This window comes from Gallus gallus, chromosome Z (genome assembly GCF_016699485.2).
Source record: "Gallus gallus isolate bGalGal1 chromosome Z, bGalGal1.mat.broiler.GRCg7b, whole genome shotgun sequence".
NCBI classification, from domain to species: Eukaryota; Metazoa; Chordata; class Aves; order Galliformes; family Phasianidae; genus Gallus; species Gallus gallus.
The window spans coordinates 52,405,256-52,425,466 of NC_052572.1; the positions used below are offsets into that span (position 1 = coordinate 52,405,256).

General features: G+C 40.5%; 1 protein-coding gene across 2 annotated transcripts in view; it reads left to right on the top strand.

Annotated features, from left to right (window-relative positions):
* Positions 1 to 20,211, top strand: part of SHB (SH2 domain containing adaptor protein B) — a 73,834-nt gene that overhangs the window by 22,909 nt on the left and 30,714 nt on the right. For both annotated transcript variants that reach the window (XM_424863.8, XM_040655821.2), the window contains exon 3: positions 18,604 to 18,819. In XM_424863.8, the coding sequence (XP_424863.3) occupies positions 18,604 to 18,819 (216 nt within the window). The remainder of the gene's footprint in view (positions 1 to 18,603; positions 18,820 to 20,211) is intronic.

Sequence of the window (20,211 nt, forward strand, 5' to 3'; positions counted from 1 at the left end):
GTAGAAATAAAGTCTCTTTGTAAGTCTTCTTGAGATCAGGTTCTTTTTCCGTCATTTTCAAGCATGTGTTTTTATATTTGTTTTATTTCATAGAATTTACATTTCTGTTCTACTTGACAAATGAAAAAATAAAGGTGTCTTTTTGGGGAGTTTTCACCTAGGAAATACAAATTGTAAATTTTAGTATTTAGTGCTTGTAAAGAAGTCATTTGGATTGTAGTTTGGCCTCAGTGTTTGGTTTGCTGCTTTGTTTGTGGTGTTTGTTAGCAAAAGGATGTTTATATGGCTGTCTGTTTAGCTTAACTTATATAGTGAAGTCCTTCTTGACTGTTTTAAGCATGGGCTAATTCCAGATGGGGGCAATCTGCTTACTGCTTCAAAGTGCAATTAAGGAGAGACAGCTAAAAGAGCTACTTTCCATGCTTTCTGGGCTTTAAGAAAAAGATTTAAATTGTACTTGAGATGCAATATTTAACATGCAGAGGACAGTATAAGGGAAACAACTTGTCTTGCGGCTTGATAGAGAGGAATATGTTCTAGTTGGCGTGTGCTGGCCTTTCACTCTGAGCTAGTTAAAAAATACCTTCTCAGAGATTACTATAAACAGAGATATTTTTAGCAGGAACTCAGGTATTGGCTCACATCCTTCATTTTGTAAATCACAACTTGTTTTCTGTTTCTCTGACGTTGTTGATGTTCAGTATAGCATGGCAGAGTGTGGGAGTCTATAAATTCTTCATAAGACAAGATCTCAGATACCACAGCTATCACCATCTTCAGCTCTATAAGTCTGCTGTTCGTGTTTTACACTTTTGTGTTATACAGCTAGTAGGCAAGGGTGTTTAATGCAACTTGTTTGCTCCACAAATGTTTCCTGCTTATTCTACAGTCGTGTTAAAGATAATGACACTGTCATAGCTCAACTACGTAAAAGTATCCCCCAGTTGCTCAAGATCAGGCTATCTTAATTTTGCAGTTACTACAGATTGAAACAACACTACCAAAGAAACCTCAAGTGTTTATACTTAAAAGATAATGCCTTTTCCTTTTCTTGAAGGTTAAATGGAGATTACTTCTATTCTGGAAGAGAGCTTCAAATTGAGTCTACTGATTCTAGCCAAAATTTAGGCTTAGAACTTTTGCTGCTTATGTTTCCATGAAGTTGTCAGCAGGCCATTCTTCAGTTCTGTGAACAGCACATTGTCAGCTAACATGGACTCTTTTTCATTGACAGTTATTTTGACAGATGCAAGGGCTTGTTTGAAATCAGGGCCTAAAATTTTTTTGTGCATGCTGTATGCTCCTTCAAACAGTAGAATATTTGGCAAAAGCAAGTCTCCATATGAAGAAATACCCTGTTACTCCAGTTTGAGAAGATAAGGTTACAGCTGGATAGAAATTTGTAATGTCTTAAATAAATGATATGTTTGTTTGACACTTTCTCTGTTTCTCACTGAAAGCTGTGGACGTTCATAATTGTGGACACTCCAGGTTCAGAAGAGAACAGTCAATATGTGGATGTGTAGCCTATGAATACTGGTAAAATCTTGTTTGCTCATCAGCATTGGTCTTGCCTTCTTTGAACTGTTTGACTCTAAGAAATTGATTCTCAACTGACACTTAAAAAGAAAATAAGGCTTAAAGTGGGTGATTTCAATAAACTGGTTAATAGTCTATGTGATTCCATGCTGTCTGTGGTAGAATTAGATTTAATCAGGCTTGAATTTTCTTCTGCTTACAGTATAATCAAAAATATTGTCTTCTCAAATTTGCAGTTTGTTGATTGGAGGAAAGGAACCCCTATGCCAAGGTTTGCAAAGATTCTGAGGAAAGGCTTGACCTGTGGCTTTGGTAGAGCATGCTGAGAACCCATTTATGTTTATAATAAGGTGTTATCTGATGACAGCCATCCATATCTGGTGGCCTGAGCTGACACTTGCAGATGTCTGTCACACCCATACAGAGGTTCGGAGAAAATCCCTGGGAATCCAGTTTTTGTGCTTACAGTGTGGTTGCATATTTGCCGTATCCCTGTTCTGTCTGGGGATTTGCTGTACCAATGTAAATAGAAGTGTATGAAGAAGATTCTACAATCTAAATATCTGACATACTGTACCCTGAATGGATTGAGATCCTAGCTGCTATCATGCATGCCTGGAAACAAGTACGGATAGCTAAGATGTTCTGATTTCTAAGGATTCTGAGTAAAATTTGGACTAGAGAGAGAAGTTACCTGCTAAAAAGGTAATAGCATTGCTGATACTACCTGGATAACCTCATCCTCATCCAAGAAATAAATGAAGAGCTGAAGAGAAGAAAGAAGAAACAGTGAAAGATAACGTCACTGTGATTGGAGTTCCTTGTAAAGCTGCTATCTAGATGCTCATTTGTTTCCAGGCTAACAGCTGAAATAACTGTTCCCTCTGCAACAGCAGTATAAAACCTTTCTGTTCCCTTGCAATGGCTGGGCTCTCTCCACATGTGTTGTACGATATTCCCACTATTTTCTTATGCATGCTTTCAATGCTAAGTTTTTTCTTAGCATCAGCCTACAGCTGCCTTCTGCTGTAATTATGAGACCCGTTGCTGGAACAGGTGAAGGGAACTGTGCTTTCGTAGCAAGCATCCTTGCTTGGATCAGACCTGGGAGATGAATTGTGCTTAGGAGAGAGTTCCCCAGAGGAACTGGGGCTGGAGCTGCTGCACTCCAACAGAAGTGAGTGACTGAGACCCTACCAGGCCAGTGTGGTAATGCTAGAGACATCCAGGCTTTTTGGATGTCATCCATTCTTCTCAGGCAGTGATGGGGAGGTTTAAAATAAAAGTCTCAGCTGAGTATTTACTCCTATCACCCTGTATTTGGTGCCAAATGATGCAGAGGGCTCTGTTTATTTTCTGTGGTGCATAAGTGGAGAGAAATCTGGGTGATTTTTTTTCCCTATCAAAATTCCATACGACTGTATCACCGCCACGTGAGCTTCACTGTGGGGAGCTCAAAAGGGGGCAGTGCCTTTACCCCACCTCATGACAACTGCATGTGGTGACTCAGCTCTTACAGGTATTTATGCTTCTCAGAAGGAATTAGTCAGCTATTCAGACCACGTGCAACGCTTCTGATCAAATGCCAAATCAAGGCAACACATAGTTATCTTTTTGTTGGACCACAGAGAAGCTCACATTATAGGGAGAATTCAGTTTTAGATCATTGCTTAGACGAAGTTTCTACCATCAGCCTTTCAAGGTATCGTAAGGAATGACGGCAATGAGAATGAGATAAAAGGGCAACAGGCACAGTCTGTTTAACTTACTGTTTGGCTTTGAAGGGAGCTTCTTACCTCCAATAAATGCTTCTTGAGTACTTGGTGCCTGATATAACAAGTGCTGTCTTGTGATATAAAAAAAAACAGTGTATTTGAACAATTCTAAAAGGATAGTTAGTCTCAAACTGATTTGGAACCAATTTATCCAAAATGTGTGGGGTTCTTTTTACTAGAGAGGAATAAGTATTATCAGAGGGTAAGGCTGTGTAGAAGCACACTTAGAGAAGTGTGTTGGCAGCAGAAAGCTGCTGTCCTTTCCAGATCAGAAGCAGTGTTTTCTCTGAACTTGAATGGGGAACAAAGAGATGCCACCCACTGTAATCTGTAGCAGTCTGAAATACAAGAGGTGGGCTTTCTCCCTGTCTACTGCATCTGCCTCAGTGAGACGCACCTTTTCTGAGATGTAACTTGCCTTGTGTTCCACATAGAGTAAGTGCTATGTTGTGAACAGGCTTCAGAAGCTCATCACAGTGCAGCTGATAAAATACACACTGGGCCTGTCTTCTCTGGAGGCATTCCAGGCCAGGTTGGATGGGGTGCTGGGCAGCCTGACCTAGTGCGTATCAAGTCTGCCCACAGCAGGGAGTTGGAACTAGGTAATATTTAAGGTATCTTCCAACCTAAGCCATTCTACAGTTCTGTTAGGGATAACTTCAGAGGCAACTCAAGGCTATTTCAGGAAAATTAAAGGCAGAGGTTTGATACTGGGGAGTAGGAATTTCATTTTGTTTTTTAATATATTTCTTGCAAGAGATTACTTGCACACTTGTCCTGGAACTGGACATGTAAGATCTTGTAGGTAGGATACGCTGACTCACAAGATGTGTGGAAGTGCCAGTGTGCATGCTTTTGAGTTGGTCCTGAATCAGCACAGCAGCACACTGCCAATATCCCTTGAATACTGGAAGATGTAAGTAAGTCCCAGAAGGACTTCTGCATGTAATCTGAAACGAACGCGTCCTTCCCCATGCAAGTCCAACATGTACAAGACAAGTTGACTAGATCAACTTCTGTATATATTCCAGGAATTGTCAACAGCTACAGGAGAAAGTTGTGTATGCTAGACTTGAGGAGCTGGAAAGGCTTTCCAAGAATGCTTTAGAGCATTTGGTTCAGATGCCTGTTGTCATCTTACAGTCTTGCCTGTGTTTTTCAACATGTTCTTCAAGCTGGGTGATGGCGCATAAAATCACAGAATCATAGAATGGCTTGGGTTGAAAAGGACCACAGTGATCACTGAGTTTCAAGCCCACTGCCACAGGCAGGGTCACCAACCACTAGACCAGGCTGTCCAGAGCCACATCCAGTCTGCGATCTACACCATCAGTAAAGTTTTGCAAGTGAACATAAACCAAGGCCAGTGCTAGATAGGGAAGGAGATTCTCCATCCAGAGAAGTGAGAATTGTACTAACAGTAGCTGCTTTTGAGGCTAAACAAGAATAGAGGGGGCACTAACAAGAATTTTAAGTAAAAATTCACTGCTTTGTCTACAGGCTCATAGCATTAGCATTCTCCTCTCTCTGTTTTTTCTGTATATTTATTGTTCTGTTTCTATCCACATCATTCTGACTGTGCAGCAGAAAAGCTGTGAGCAAGTTTGACTTTCTGACACCTAGGGTTTTTGTGCTTTGGGTCCTTCCCTATCTGCAGAAGGCATGCAGCCAGTGCTAGAACAGCAAACACCTTCATACACTTCATTGCTTTTTTTTTCTAGGTACTGCAGTAAGAGTCCATGCCTGAGTCATGGCGGCATCTCCAATGCATGACAGAGAGCTTAGGAAGAACAACTTCATCTGTCTTAACTGGGAGTTCCCCGTGGGCATCCTGGGAGCAGTAGGACTGTCTTCCTCAGGCTATCACAGAAATGCTGGGAGTGTACAGAAAACAGCATTCCCATGAACCTGCACCTATTTCAGAAGGCCCTGAGTGTCAGTTTCCCCTGTAACTAAAGAGGCTGTTTTTTTGTTCAGACATGTAGCTTCATCTGAATAGTCACTACAGTGCATTGGTGGTGAGTCAGGTCTTGTAAAATCCTTCTTCCTTTACCAGGTTGCCTCTGGCACGTTGTTTGCTGGCGCCAAGTTTCCAGCAGCAAATAATGCAAAAAAGAACAATGATAATTGCTTTGATAAATATTAGCCTGGGTATAGTGGTGTGTATAGCATGAAATGTTTAGAAAGAAAATTTCTGGCCTCTTCAAGGTGGCTGAGCTGAGTGATCTTCCAGCACTGTAATGGCCCCAGAGTTTAAGACTTGCTATTTGCTTGTACTTGAATACTACAAACATCTCTAGCCAATATCTCGAGCCAAGAGTTAGTGTGCTTATCCACTAAGCTTTACAGTCGATGTAGTTTTGAAAAAACTTCAAGTTTGTTGTCTTGAAACTACATTTGTGTGTGCTCCAGTTATAGATTCTGCTTGAAAGTCTAACATTGCACTAGTCAAGGCTAGAAGTTGGCCAGTTGGCCCCAAATTGGAATTTAATCCATCATCAATCCATCTCATATAGTATTGTGGATTCCTCACTAGGACTTACATGTATATTGTCCTGTTGCCAAATGGTGTGGCTGCATGCTGGTCGTTCTGGTACAGCAAGATTTGTTTTTCTTCAAGTACAAGGTGGGAAAAAGTGCAAGGTAACCTCACTCTTTAAATTTGATGTGTATGTTCTCTCAGCCCTTGGTTTACAGTTGCATCGGGTGAAGTTTGAATTTCAATAGCACACAAACAAGAACTTTTGACTAGTAACAAGACATTTATTTACATGTTAGGAGCCCTGTAAAGAACCACACTGGAATATTAAGAGAACTAAAGTTATTTAGACACCTTCTGTGCTTAGGAATCTATTTAAAGTTGTTTCTCGCTTTGTTAGAAATACCCTAACTATTCCATTGTTATTGTGTAGTGGAAAGCAATACAGAGGGAGACTCCTTCCTTTCCACTAGTCTTGATGCGCATGAGTTGAGGCAGAAAAGAAATAATGCTGGGGCTGCTTCAATCTAAGTCCTCACCTTCTCTCTAAACAAAGCAGCCAATCTCACCTGCTGTGAAACTGCATCACTTCAGATTCATGGCCAGTGGCCACCACGAACACTCTGCGCCCCATGATGACTGCGAGGAGATAAAGCCAGAAATTCTTATGCTGGGAGGGAATGCAATGTGTTGTGGTTGCTATAATTGGCTGCATATCTGGGGGTGGAAACCAGCTGTACATAAAATGAATAGAATTTCTCTATATTTAACTGTCTCCTCCTCTAAAATAATTTAAAGCATTCTCCCTAATGTTTAACATGGTGTTGCTTTCTACTTAGAGTAGTGCATACCAGCTTACGAATATGTGAAAATAAAAAGAAACAAGCCTTCTTCTCTACTACGTGCAGCTGAGTAAATGCGAAATACAAGGCTTGGTCTTTTCCTAAAAATGTAACTCTCCCGCTCCAGCCCTGGTCTAGAGTTGGAATTGGGAAGACAGATCTTGCTTATTGCTACAGCATACACTGGTTTCATAGGCAAGAGCTAAGCACTGGAGTCAGAATTGCAAAGCTACCAATTCCTGTGGTAATTTCTGGCTACTGATTTAGACCAGAGAATGTTAAGCTGATGCACAGGATTCTGTTGCCTTAGCTTTGGTACAAAAATATACAAAGCAAAATGGGTTTAAGCTAAGACTGAAAGGTTGTCTTTTTTTGTTTGTTTGTTTGGTCTTTTTTTTGTGTCTCCTTCAGAGTTTTTATGCTCTGTAAGTTTTACGTAGACTGGTAGCACAGCATACAGCTTCTTACCTTCTCTGGTTTCTGGCTATGAAGAGTTCTGCTTGAAAGAGCTCTTTTGGAGGATCTGAAGTACCTATAAAAAGTCAGGTGTTTGTTGGCTTTATGCTTGCTGACATGATTTGAGGCCATTCTCTGCAGGAACAGCCTGTCCTTACTAGGTAGGGGCAGATAAGCCTCTTCTGGTTTTGGTCTGTGTTGATGTGCTGATAAGAGCATTTGTTTCTGTTGTACTTCCACAGACATAGGTCAAGTAAATGGGTGGTATGTTTATGCTTGCTCTGGGACTGTGATGTGTGACTATAACTGAATTTCTTGAGTGATATCAAAATATTTAAAAGAACATAGAAGAATTCAAACTTGGTTTGAGGTTTTTGTTGGTTCTGCCTTGCTCAAGTGAAATGGAGTTGAGGAGTTTGTACACAGCTTGGCATCATGAAGCAGGATGTAGGTATGCAAAACACTTGCTCTTGTAGGCCAGACTAGTACTTAAGAACAAACCAGGCAAACTGCAGAGAAATACAGCTTGCCTGTAGGAAATATGGACTTGTTTGCAATTCTGCATTCATTTTCTGTGTAGTAGGTAATTTTGAAAGCTGTGTGAAAAAGCACTGGATTTTGTAGCTCTAGCACGATGGTTCTGTCTCCTATGGTTTGTCAAACTGTTGCACTTGTCTAGAACTGGCTGCAAGGCAGTTAAGCGTGATGGCAGAGCTGAGCCCTCTTGAGTTTTCCTGAAGTCCTGGAGTGTTACAGAAGTCCCAGATGTTACAGCTGTAATGCAGCCTTCAGTGGTGAAGATGATGTCTCAGTTTCTGTCTCAATTAAAATGAAAAGAGAAGGAGAGAAGGGAAGGGAAGAAAAATATCTTTCACATCTATCATTACTTATCTTATGTGCTTCTTTCCTTGGGCTGCAAGATACACCACCACTAAAAAAACTTGGAGTTACAGTGGAATATAGAGCAGATCAACAGACAGCTCATCCTAATCTTTATTTTTGAGGATTTTTTTGTGTCTTTCTTTAAAAGCAGAACGTAACACCCAGAAACAAAAGCAGCTTTCTACAGTCATCTCTTTGGATATGGCTTTGAGCCTTAAAAATGTTTGCATGCACTCTCATGGCTGGTTTAAAGGCACATACTGGAAAATAAGTCTAACTGGAGAAATCATCAGAAAGTGTTGACTCAGTAATATGCAGCAGGATCATGGCTGGAATGAATTTTAAAATATGGTGTTTTCTGACCTGACCTCAGTGGAAAATACCAGATGTTACTGTTCATGACTTGTGATGCTTCTGTTGCAAGGAGGGGAAGAAAACTGATTAATGGTGTTTGCATGACTGTGGTTTGGTTTTCCTAAGGGTAGGGTCTGTTGTCAGTGATGCTTTACTGAATGCTAGCCAGATTTATTTGCTGTTGTTAGATATTTGTGCAAGCACAAATGCTCTTGGATGATAATGCGAAAGACCATATGCCTTAGAGCATTTTGTCAATAGCTGCAAACATTCATACAGAACACATCAGGTTCTGTACTGTTGTATGCAAGTGTTACCCCAAGGGGAAAAAAATAATGCTGCATTACTAATAGATTGCTTTGTAAGAAGACTTTCAACTAAAAATTAGCATCTAAACATGGTTTGTCTGAGTAGCCTAACAACTACAGTAAAGTTGCAAACAAATGCAAGGTATTGAACAAGAGCAGCTGGACAGTTCCACGTAAAACACGAGGCTTATAGATGCTGGGGACTGGTTGCACTTCTATCCATCTCTTGCTGAGCTGACTTGATGAGTGAAAGAATCATAGATCAAGGAGGTTGAGCTGAAACATTTTTTTCTCAGTAATTTCAGTGTTTGCATCCCTTTTGCTTTTCTGTGCTAGCGAGTCATCTGTCTTCCATTTCATGCAAGGCCTTGGGTTGTCAGAAACAAAAACCCATGATGGTGGATACTACCTCATGTGGAGGTAGTATTCTAAGTCAAACTATCTCCAGAACTGAACATCAAATCTAACCCTTCCTTCAATGTGTACATTGATGACTACTGCTGTATGCACATGCAGGACTGTGCATGAGACACTGAGCTTACTGGATCTCCTATCCTAACACCTATCCTATCCTGTCCCCCTGATCAGGAAAGACATGGAGCTGCTGGAGTGGGTCCAGAGGCAGCAAAGATGATGAGAGGGCTCGAGCATCTCTCCTACAGAGAAATGCTGAGAGAACTGGGCCACCTGTTCAGCCTTCAGAAGAGAAGGCTCTGGGGAGGCCTGAGAGTATATCTAAAGGGTGCCAACCAGAAAGCCAGAGAAGGACTTTAAAAAGTCAGGCAGTGATAGATTGCCCAGAGAAGCTGTGGATACCCTATCCCTGGAAGCATTCAAGGCAAGGTTGGATGGGGGGCCCTGGGCAGCCTAATCTAGTCAGTGGCAACCCTGCCCTCAGCAGGAGGTTGGCACTGGATGATCTTTAAGGTCCCTTACAACCCAAGCCATTCCATGATTCCATGATCCCTTGCAAAATCACTTGGAATGTATAAATGTAGATATACATTTATACCCACTAAAAAACTTATTGTTCAGTCTCATTCCATGTTTTGAGTAAATAATCTTCCCGTCAAAGTCTGATTATTTACGAGTTTCAAGAAAACATCTTAGTTATATGAAAGCATTGAACTGCATTTACATTATGAATAGGTCTTCCACTCCCCATTCCACTCCCCATTCCTCTCAAGGTGATTTCTGTCAGGGGGTGAGATTCTCTGCATGAAGAGAGAGGACAGGAAGTTGTGAGCATTGGTTGTAGCCATGATTGTTGGGGCTGATATACATTCAGGAAATTATAGCCATGTTTGCTAAAACCTTCTCTGTCTTGATGCTGGAGTGTATTAGTTTTTTTTTAAATAGTCAGTGCATTGGTATCAAAAATGTCATTCAATGAATTGATTCTGTTTGTGAAGATTTTTTTTTTTTCTGGGGAGGGGATTGTCATTTATTTCATGAGGCAGTGAGAACCATTGTGCTGATGGGTGTACATGAAAATACCAGTGCTCTGTTCCCAAGAGAGCTTCCATTGCCACTTGACACAGGAGATATATCCTCTTGTGTATGGCTTGGAAGTTTCTGAGTATGGAATGGCAATCTGAGTTTTGATTTAAGCAGTCTCTGTTTTGCTTTATTGCCACTTGAATTGTCCCATTTAGCTCATGGAACAATGATCCTTGATTCCTGCAGTTCAGTGCTTCTGATCAGAAAAGGTCAATAAATCCTGCAAACACAAATGTAGGGCAATGATGCAGCTGGCTGTAACAACATCCAGAGCTGACTGTTGACCAAGCTACCAGTAAGTGAAGAAAGTGAAGAGAATCTTATGGGTTTTTTTTTTTTTTTTTTTTTTTTTTGAGGGGGATTCTTCACTCTTCCAAAAAATGTGAAAAGAACATCCTTTCTCCTCTTTCAAGTCTCTCTGAGAAAAGTAATGAGTAACTGCTTAAGCAGCATCAAAGCATCTCTTATACAGACAATGTCTGCAGAAATTTTGAATTCTAACATGTCAGTAATAATGTTAAATCAGTGCTCATTTGATAGAAATTTTTATGTTTGGGAGGAGGACTTCATAGAATAAATTCCTGCCTTCAGAGAACTGAAGAAATTAAACTTCACTGCATCTGCCATAACAGAAATATGACTCCAAAGGCAGTTTCATGTCCTTGGAAACAGTATTGCTGTTCTTCCAGTCTACCCAGATTTAGTCTTCCTACGTATTTTGTCTTTTAATCAGTATACCTATACTACCATGCGTACCCCCAAGAGAAGAACATGTCTTTTGTGCCATCTTTGGCAGGGTGTATTTCCCTATTTTATTTCAATAGATACCTTCTGTGGAAGATAGGAATCTGTTCTATTGCTTGTTTATTGATACTTTATCATAAAGGGATTTCTCCCCTCCTACCTTGCTCACTCTGTTGGCAGTTATGCTCTTTATCACAACTGTTGTAATGCAAAGTTGTTTTGTTTCCTGGGGTAATGAGTCATACATGGAGTTCAGTAGGATTTCCTTTAAAGTGTACACTGTTTCAAGCCATTGCTTTTCACATCAGGAGGTCATGCCAAACTTTCAAACCAAGGCTGGACAGTAAAGGTCTGTTGTTCATTCCTGGAAAGTGGCTCACTTCTGAGTCATTTGGCTTGCCTTTAGAAGGGAAAAGGAGGAAAGAGGTTGTAATATCCAGCTTTTCCTGCAGTGCTTTCTGGAATAGTGAGAGTTGGAAGGCAGTTGCTGTACTGGGATGTTGTTGATGCTCTCTTCTGTCCAGTAGCTGGAGGCACCTGGCTGGACCTGGAAGCAGAGCAGAAGGCAGTTTGAATTTCGGTGTTCTGCGGTGAAATTTGAGCAGAGGTCAGTTTTAGATACTGTTGTGTACAGACTTTGCTGACGTGATGAGAACTCTACAGACTGAGTTCTGGAGTGTTTCCGGATGATCTTACTGAGATAGGTGTGGAAAATAAACATTTACAGTGAGGCTTGAAAAAAGTAAGCAGTGCTCTCAGTGACAGCAAACCTTCCTGCGTCAAGGTGATCTTGACTGATCAGAGGCATCTGATGCCTCTGGGAAACTGGCAAGTTACTGGTTGATCTGTTGCCTGGTGTGAACATATGCCCAGTGCAAACAGCTCTGTAACCTCCAGTGGGGGTTACATGCCACATTAGTAGCTCTCCATTGGAAAACTCAAGAGCAGTGCATGCAGAGAGCAGGAGTTTAGGCCAATTCACTAAGAACTGATGTTCCCTGATGAAGAAAAAGAGAGGGACTTTAGATCAGGCATGGCTTTCTATGTACAGATATGGTCCTAATGTGACTTTGACCTGCCAGGGACAGTCATGCTTTCAGGATAATGTCAGATTAAATGCATCGGGTATTCATCAGTGCCCTCCATGTGAGCCTGAGGCTTCCCAAGTTTCTTTCTGCTCCCGCTGATAACTTCAGGTTTTTAGTGGCAGGTGAGAATACAAGTGGCTCTTGTACACAAACAGGCTTGTTCTTGAGTTATGTACTCAGGTGGTTCTTTTCTTTTTCTTTCTTTCTTTCTTTTTTTTTTTTTAAGTGTGATGGTCTTTTACTTATTCCAGGCTTGTTGATAGAAACCAGTGTGCTACTCCAAGTCCTCCAATCACCTAACAGGTTGCTTTTGCAGAGCTCTTGAATATAAACAGCTTGAATACACATTTTAAAATTTGTGCTGCTCCTAACTCCTTTCTGACTACCCTAGCTGAAGACAGGTTAGCCTTTTCCCCAACTACTATAACATTCCCTTGCTTTGTAGGTCACTGTACTTCTACAATGAAAGGACAAGATGTAAACGGGACTCTAGCTAGGTATTGTTGTTGGTATATTTCAGACTATTTTCGTGAATAAATGTTTGGGTTTTTTTCTATGTGCCTTGAAAACTGGATGCCAGAATGCTAAGACCCCTGCCACTGGAGTTACCTAGCAGATTTAAGTGGTGCAAAAGTATTAATCATCACAGCAGTATTTGCTGTAGGTTGGTTGTGGTTTATGTTATGTAGCTGGTGGCAAGTTGTGTTCTTGATGTGTGTGAGCAGGAAGCCAAATCTAGGTCACTAAGATTGAAGCTATTTAAATGCTGGCATTTGGGAAGAGTGGAGCAACTATCCAGAAGAGACCTGTATTCTGAGTTCACTGATACGGAGAGAGAAATTTTTAAATATCTTTTCTGTAAACAGCCCTGTTCCGTACAGTCCTCCTCCAGTACAGTGTTTAAATATTTAATTATGTATATTAAGTAAATGAACTTAATATACTGCTGTGTTTACTTCAGATGGCTGTGTGTCTGATAAAAGTTACGTGCCTTCACAAATGACTTTGAAAAATCATTGTGCTTTCATTCAACTGACAGCTATTGATTGCAGTAGTGCTTTAGGAATAGGACAATGCTCTACCCGCCAGTCTGATCTACATCCATCTCTACTGTTGAATAGAGATGGGTGTAACTAGAAGCGCTGTGCAGACTCCTAACAGCATTCTGTCTTTGTCCTGCTCCTAGGTTTGTCGAGTACAAAGGATGTTGATATTCTTGTACTCTGCTTAAAAATTAGTTTCTGTACTACCTGTTCATAAGCTGGCACTGAGTATCAATGCCATTTCCAGCATGTTGCCTTCACAGTCAGATCTGGCACACCAGGATAGGACTTCAGTTACAGTGAAAGCAGCTGAGGAGCCATTAGGACTATTATTTTAAATGCTACATCAGTCTTGACATCATTAGCTGAAGTGGAGATGTAGTTACGGCTGATATATGTTGATCTGTATGCTTTGGAATCTGACATAATAGTGAATCAAAACAGCCTTATTTTACTGCATTTGGTCAGTCCACAAGTTAATGTGTCTGTATCTAATTGTACTATCTCTTGCTTAAAAAAGCGTGTAGGGATTACTTTTTGCTATCAGAATGATAAGGAAACTCATACATCTGTGTTATCACAGATGCTGTGAAGTCCTTGCATATAAAAAATTGAAAAGACTCTTATGTGGAACTGTAGGGTTGAAAAAATTGAGAGATTCATCTGATTTACTGCTTTGCCTCTTGCAGGCTAGAACTAGGCTTAGTCAATATAAGGATTTTGGCCAAAGCCCAGAATTCTGTGTGCTGGTGCCACTTCTATCCTTTATTAAATAGCCCTAATAGACTGCAGGAAAATTACTACATCTGACTGAGCAGGAGCCTCCCTTTTGGCATACTGGATGTAGGCAAGCAAGATGCTTCTCCTTCAGTGCAGGAACGTGATGTTTTTCTGCCATTTCTTTTTAGCCTACCCAACAGAGTTTTTAGCTCATTGCCTTTTGCCACACAAGAAAGCAAAAACTTTCCCAACTGCTTAATTTCATGGAACTTTTTCCTTACACAACTGTTACGGAGGGCCTCCTATGCTTTGCTTTTGCTCCAGATGTTACAAAGGAGTGCGAGGGGTAAAATGGTATATCAGGCTGCTTTGAGTTTACTACTGCCTAGTGACACAGGCATACTTTGCTTGGGAAAACAATTCTTTTGTTTCAGAAATTTTTATTTTATGAATGCAGTAGCATTCTTTCACCTCTTCAGTTTGAGATGCAAGAAATATCCAGTGGCTTCTGTATACCGCAGGAGAATCCGTCAGTTTTGTTGCATCCCCTTGAACACAGACCTTTGATTCTCACCTACTGGATTCTGTAAGCAAGTAGTATTGCCTTCAGAACTCACTTTTGTTGTCTGCATAGATGTTTTTCTTGATGGCATATTCCAGTTCTCTCCAAATTCACCTCAGGAATACAGCACATGAATGAGTAATGTTTTTGATTTATTTAAGATTATGAAAAGGTTTACAGTGGCTTCTGGAAAGGTTACCATGAGGCTATCTGAGTGTCCAGTGGAGCTCAAGGTCTACACCGCATGTGCATGTTTGCTTAATTTGCTCACCAGCTAGAAAGAAGGATGTCAAATTCAGTCATGTATCACAAAGTCTTGTGCTAGTAGATGTTTCTGTTTCTGTATTTTGCTGGCCAGGTTCTCTGGTTCACAAAGGAGTCCGGACTCCTGGGGCATACTTCTGTTACATCTGCTAATTTGATAGAGCAAGAGTTATTGGGATATCTCCCACTCTGCTACCAAAATTAGCTCTTTCAGAACTTCAGTTGTTTTTCTTCTACTGACTAATAAAGAACGTAATTCTATAAAAATGCACAAATCAGAATTTCAAGATACTAAAATGTGAACTGAGAACAGACTACAAATTTGCACTGTATTTTTCAATGTACTTTTTGTTGCCCTTGCTCCTTCACCTTTTAAAGGTCCAAAGCCAGTGCGCTAACATGGTTTTGGACTCCCTGGTCACTTCTGTGACTATTTTAGTACTTACTTAGAGCTGTCATTGATAGAGATTATGTTAATTCTTGAATAGTCAAGTCTGCACTGAGCTATCAGTGTCTAATACTGCTTGTGTTACAGTATCGACTTTGCTGCCTGCTATTCAAAGGAATGATTTTTTTTTATTTAACTTTCAGTAGAATTACTTCATAAATATACCTCTAGTATATTATGTAAAAGATAGACTTTCAGGCAAGTTTATAGAAAGCTGTGAAAAGTATGTGTCTATATGTCCACGCAGATATATTCTCCTTCTGCTTCTTTTCTCTCCTGAGTCTTTCCTAGGGAAAGTTTTCCGCTTTAGGCTAAAAAAAAAAAAGATATTTTTTTCATTGTAGTTTCTGACCACAAGGCATGAAATTAGTCTGTGGCCTTCTATTAAAAGATCATCTTTTCTGTGCAGACTGATGCTCTAATTCCGTGAGTAAACGAAAAATGTTGATCATGGGCTCCTGTTTTCACATAATCTTATATGCTAGCAGCCATTGGTGTGGATGCCTTTGGCACTTAAAATGAATATAAATCATATGATTTGGTGGAACTCTGGCTTCGCTCACAGCGATGCAAACTTCCTGGGATAGCAGTGGATGGCTTCACAGTACTGGAAGACAGACAAACGTAACATAAGTGACTTAGAAGCAATACAATGTTTGTCTTTGATCCAGGAGAATTCAGGAGAGTGTCAACCACGTGTTCTTTCCAATGCAGCATTCTTTTTTTAGTGCAGCATTTTAGAAAGATAGTTCAAACAAGGACTGTGTTTTACTTTAGGCAAGTTGAAAGCACATCTCTTTTCAAATAATGTACCCTTTAGAATACCCTTTTCTAGATTTTCCCTGTATGTGTTAATGTGGTTTTTGTTTGTAACTTGGAATCATCCTGACCTGTCTTGTTTGTATTTACATCATTGGCTGTGGTATAGATTTCATGAGATTTGATATATTTATGATACACAAAACTTAGTTGTGTCTTTTTCTTTTTCAAGCAAAAACAGTGTTGTCCTCTTACAGACATTTCACAGTATTTTTTAAATAGTCTGGAACAATTACTCTATCAGCGTTCTTACTGATTTATGAATTGATGAAGTGAGGAGGACTGGTCTAAGTCTTTGCACCGTTTATACATGAAAAAGTTCTCTCTCCTTTTCTCTGAGTCATTCTTTCTGTTCAAGCAGAGTCAGTAGAACAGGTTACCTATAATTATGTCTAGTCAGGTCTCTAGTATCTCCATTGATGGTATCTCTTTAGCCTATCTAGACCACCTGTTTCATGTTTGACAATAAAAAATAATTTAAAAAATTATTCGGTGTAGATGAAATTTCATGTATTTTGATTTATGCTTTCTTCCTCTTGCCTCATCACAGGGCCCTGCCAAGAAGAGTTTTTCTCTGTCTTCACTCTGTGCCTTCAGGTATTTATATACCTGAAGACCCTTTTTAAGAGATCCCTTCTTACCTTTGCAGGCTGAACAGTCTCAGCTCTCACAGTCTTTTCTCATTGGAGACATACTCCAGTCCCATCATCATCTTTGTGGCCCCATATTGGACACTCTGCAATATGTCTGTCCTTCTTACACCAGATGGCTCAGAACTGGATATAGTTCTCCAGCTATGGCCTCACTAGCACTTAGTAGAGAAAAGGTATCACCACCTTGTGCCTACTGGCAGTACTTTGTGTAATGCAACTAAGAACTTCCAGCCACTGCTTATCCTTGTCTGCCAAGCTACTTATCTTACACTATGAAAGGCAATCAGGGTGTTCAAGCAGTTTTCCTTTTGTAAATCCACACTGGGTACTCACAGTCACTGTTCACATGTCTGGGAATGGCTTCCAAGATTAGTTGCTCTGACACCTTTCCTAGAACTGGGCTAGGACTGATTGGCCTACCACGTCTTCCTTCTTGAACAGTGGAGTCACCATTTGCTTTCTTATAGTTTCTTTCTTCAGTATCTCAAGGTTACCGCAGTCATTCAATAGACAATAGAAACTGGTCTCACCATGATATCAGCAAGCACTTGTAGTATCACCTCCCATTCATTTCTGCATGTCCAGTTTGTTTAAATGTTTATGCTCTGATTCTGATTGTTCTCTGCTAGGATAGTGTCTTGGTCCATCCTTTCCCTCCATTCTCTGAGTTCGGAGATTCCTGAGTCTGGGGTCTTACCAGTAATGACCAAGGAGAGCAAGGAATTTAATGTCTCTGCCTCTTCTTTGTCTTGTTTCTCCAGGGCACCTGCCACATTTAGCTCTGGCCCACATTTTTTCTAGCCTTCCCATTACTGCTGACTTTCTTCTTGACTTCACAAGAGTAAATTCCAAGTGACCTTTGGCATTTCTAACTTCATTCTGGTACAGTCAGACACTGTCTCTATATTGCTCTTGGGTCGCCTGACCCTGCTTCCACCTCCTGTACACTTCACAAGTGGCTTGACTTGCTCATATGAAATTCACCTTAATGGTTAAATGTAACGACGCTTCTGAAGACTTGTATTGAAGACATGCATTTTCTAGACAAAACCCATATTCAGGAAGGCATTAAATTTGTTGCCAAAGCTTGAAAACTTTCTTTTATGTTGTTTTTATGCAGGGTTGATAGGTCTCCTGAAATGCCCCCAGCAGTAGACAGAGTGACTGTGGCTTTGTCTAGACAAGGCTTTGTAATCTGCCAAGAACAGATAAACTAGAATCACAGTGCACTGTTCCTTTCTATGAAGCTTATCATGCTTATTTTTTAACAAAGCCCATGTTAACTTAAAGGAATACATATTGTTTGAGGCAGTTTCCCTAGGGGTCAGTAATGGGTCCTGATCTTCAGTGACCAGGATGAAACAGGAAGTTCCATCTGAACATGAGGAAAAACTTATTTACTGGGAGGGTCACAGAGCACTGGAAGAAGGTGCCCAGGGAGGCTATGGAGCCTCCTTCTCTGGAGATATTCAAAACCCTCCTGGATGCTTGCCTGTGTGACCTACTACAGGGAACCTGCTTCAGCAGAGGGTTGGACTTGGTGATCCCCAGGGGTCCCTTCCAGCCCTTATGTTTCTGTGATTTTGTTCCATAATACGATGTAAACTAAGATCTATTTATCACTGCTTCCATTGTATCTTCTTACTGTAGTACCAGTTCATTTTTTTTTGCTGATATTCTGCATTTCCTAGGGAATTTTTTATCAGCACATTTAATTCGACTGTGGAATTCGTTTTGGTTGGTCTTTGTATCTGAATTATCTCCTCTTGAGGACTTAACCACATACACAAATTTCAGTGTTCTTAAAGATTTACATTCAGTTGCTTGTATATGTACCTTGCACAGACTGACATGTATTGTGTTTCCTGTAGTCTGGTTCTACACAAGCTGGGGTGTGTTGGTGGAGGCATTAGACTGTCCGTACTGTGGTTGTTAGCTAGAACAAGCTTTTGCTTCCAGACCGTTAACCAAACGCAGAGGTGGAATTTAGAAGTCTTGTAGCAGCTTGCAATCTGTGTAATTAAGTAGAAATTAAGGAGTACGTGGAAGTTGAATGCTCTAAAATTAACAGTGATGATAAGGCATTGTGGGTAGTGACACTGATGCAATTTTCTTTCTTGACAACAGAGTTTCAGAAGCAGGAAGGCATGAAGACCCATCAGAAAAACATGCAGCTCTATGACACACCCTATGAACCAGAAGGCAGTGGTGTGGAATCCGATTCTGAAAGTGTGGTGAGTCAACGTTTACGAGAAAGCAAATTGCCACAGGATGATGACAGGCCTGCAGATGAGTATGATCAACCGTGGGAGTGGAATAAAGTCACCATCCCAGCTCTGGCAGGTAGGATTCTTAGATTCTGACAAAAAAATTCTTTCTTACAGCATTTGTTTTTCCCTCTGGAAGAATTAGAATATTTTTGTTCTTTTGGGGTCAGAGGGAGGGGAGTAATCTCTAAAAAGCAAATATGCATAGTCTGAAATCTTCAAAAATGTGCAATATTGCACTTTTCTGTTTGGTGCTTCAGCTATTGTAAACTATCTCAGCATTTAGTTAATGTTAATAAATGTCTCATTTCTCCCACCTCTCAATCTCACCCCTATTTTAATGAATGTCATGCAGATAGTGTTTATTGTTGAGTGGATCTAAGATGAGAGAGTGGATTTGCAAGGTCCTTAAATTGTGGACCAGTTCTTAAAGGGGCGGGACAAAAAGCCATGTAATATGCCTGCAATAAGATGCTTCTCCTCACCAGTGTTTTTTGATAGCTGTCATTTTCAATCTAATCGTTCATCATTCCTATGGATTTGTAGAACTTGTTTTCAGATTAATCCTGCTGAATTGCAGATCTTCTCAAAGAGATCTTGCAAAAAATGACTTGCTCTCTCTGCAAAAGTCTGTGCTTGTTGTTGGTTATGTTATTCTCCTTTCTCCCTTCTGTTGCATTGCAGAAATAGCTGAAGGGGCTTCATTCACTGATGTGATTCTAAAGGCCAAAAGCTTTTTCACTGGTAGAATGCCTATGCTTGCAGTAAGGAGGGAAGCAGTACATGTCATCTCGCTTGGGTTTAGCCTTCAACATGTTGTACTGTGGCACTCCTGTTACCTAGTTCGAAGTGCTATGGCTTAGATTGGTAGACTACAAGGTGAGTGGAAATACTTCCAGGCTACTGACTACCAAAGGATAGTGCTTAGTGATTGATACTCTTCCTGGACTCTGCATTAATGTGATTTTACAGAGGACCAATTCTGGAACCCTTCTTGTTTGATGTCTTTACCAGTAATTCAGTCAAGGGGAAGGAATGCACATCATCAAGTTTGGAATTATATCAAATGAGCGGGGTACAGATCTGTCATTCAGAGAGAATAGAACAGACAGTAAGCTTATGAAATCCAATAAGAACAAACTTAAAAATCTGTATCTGGAGCAGACTAAACCCCTTCAGTGATACAGAGTAAGAACTGGCTGGCTTCCCACTTTACAGCTCTACTAGAAATGGGCTGGGAATCCTGGGGAAAGTGAGATAAACACGGCTAGCAGTGCTCCCTGGTAATGATGAAGGAAAGCAGCATCCTCACCTGTGTAAACAGGAGTTTAGCCAGTAGCCCTTCAGTTAACATTTCTTGGACAATAAATACATGGAATGTTGGAATCACAGAATCATAAAATTGCTCAGGTTGGAAAAGACCTTAAAGATCATCAAGTCCAACTTCAAACTAACCATACTACCCTAA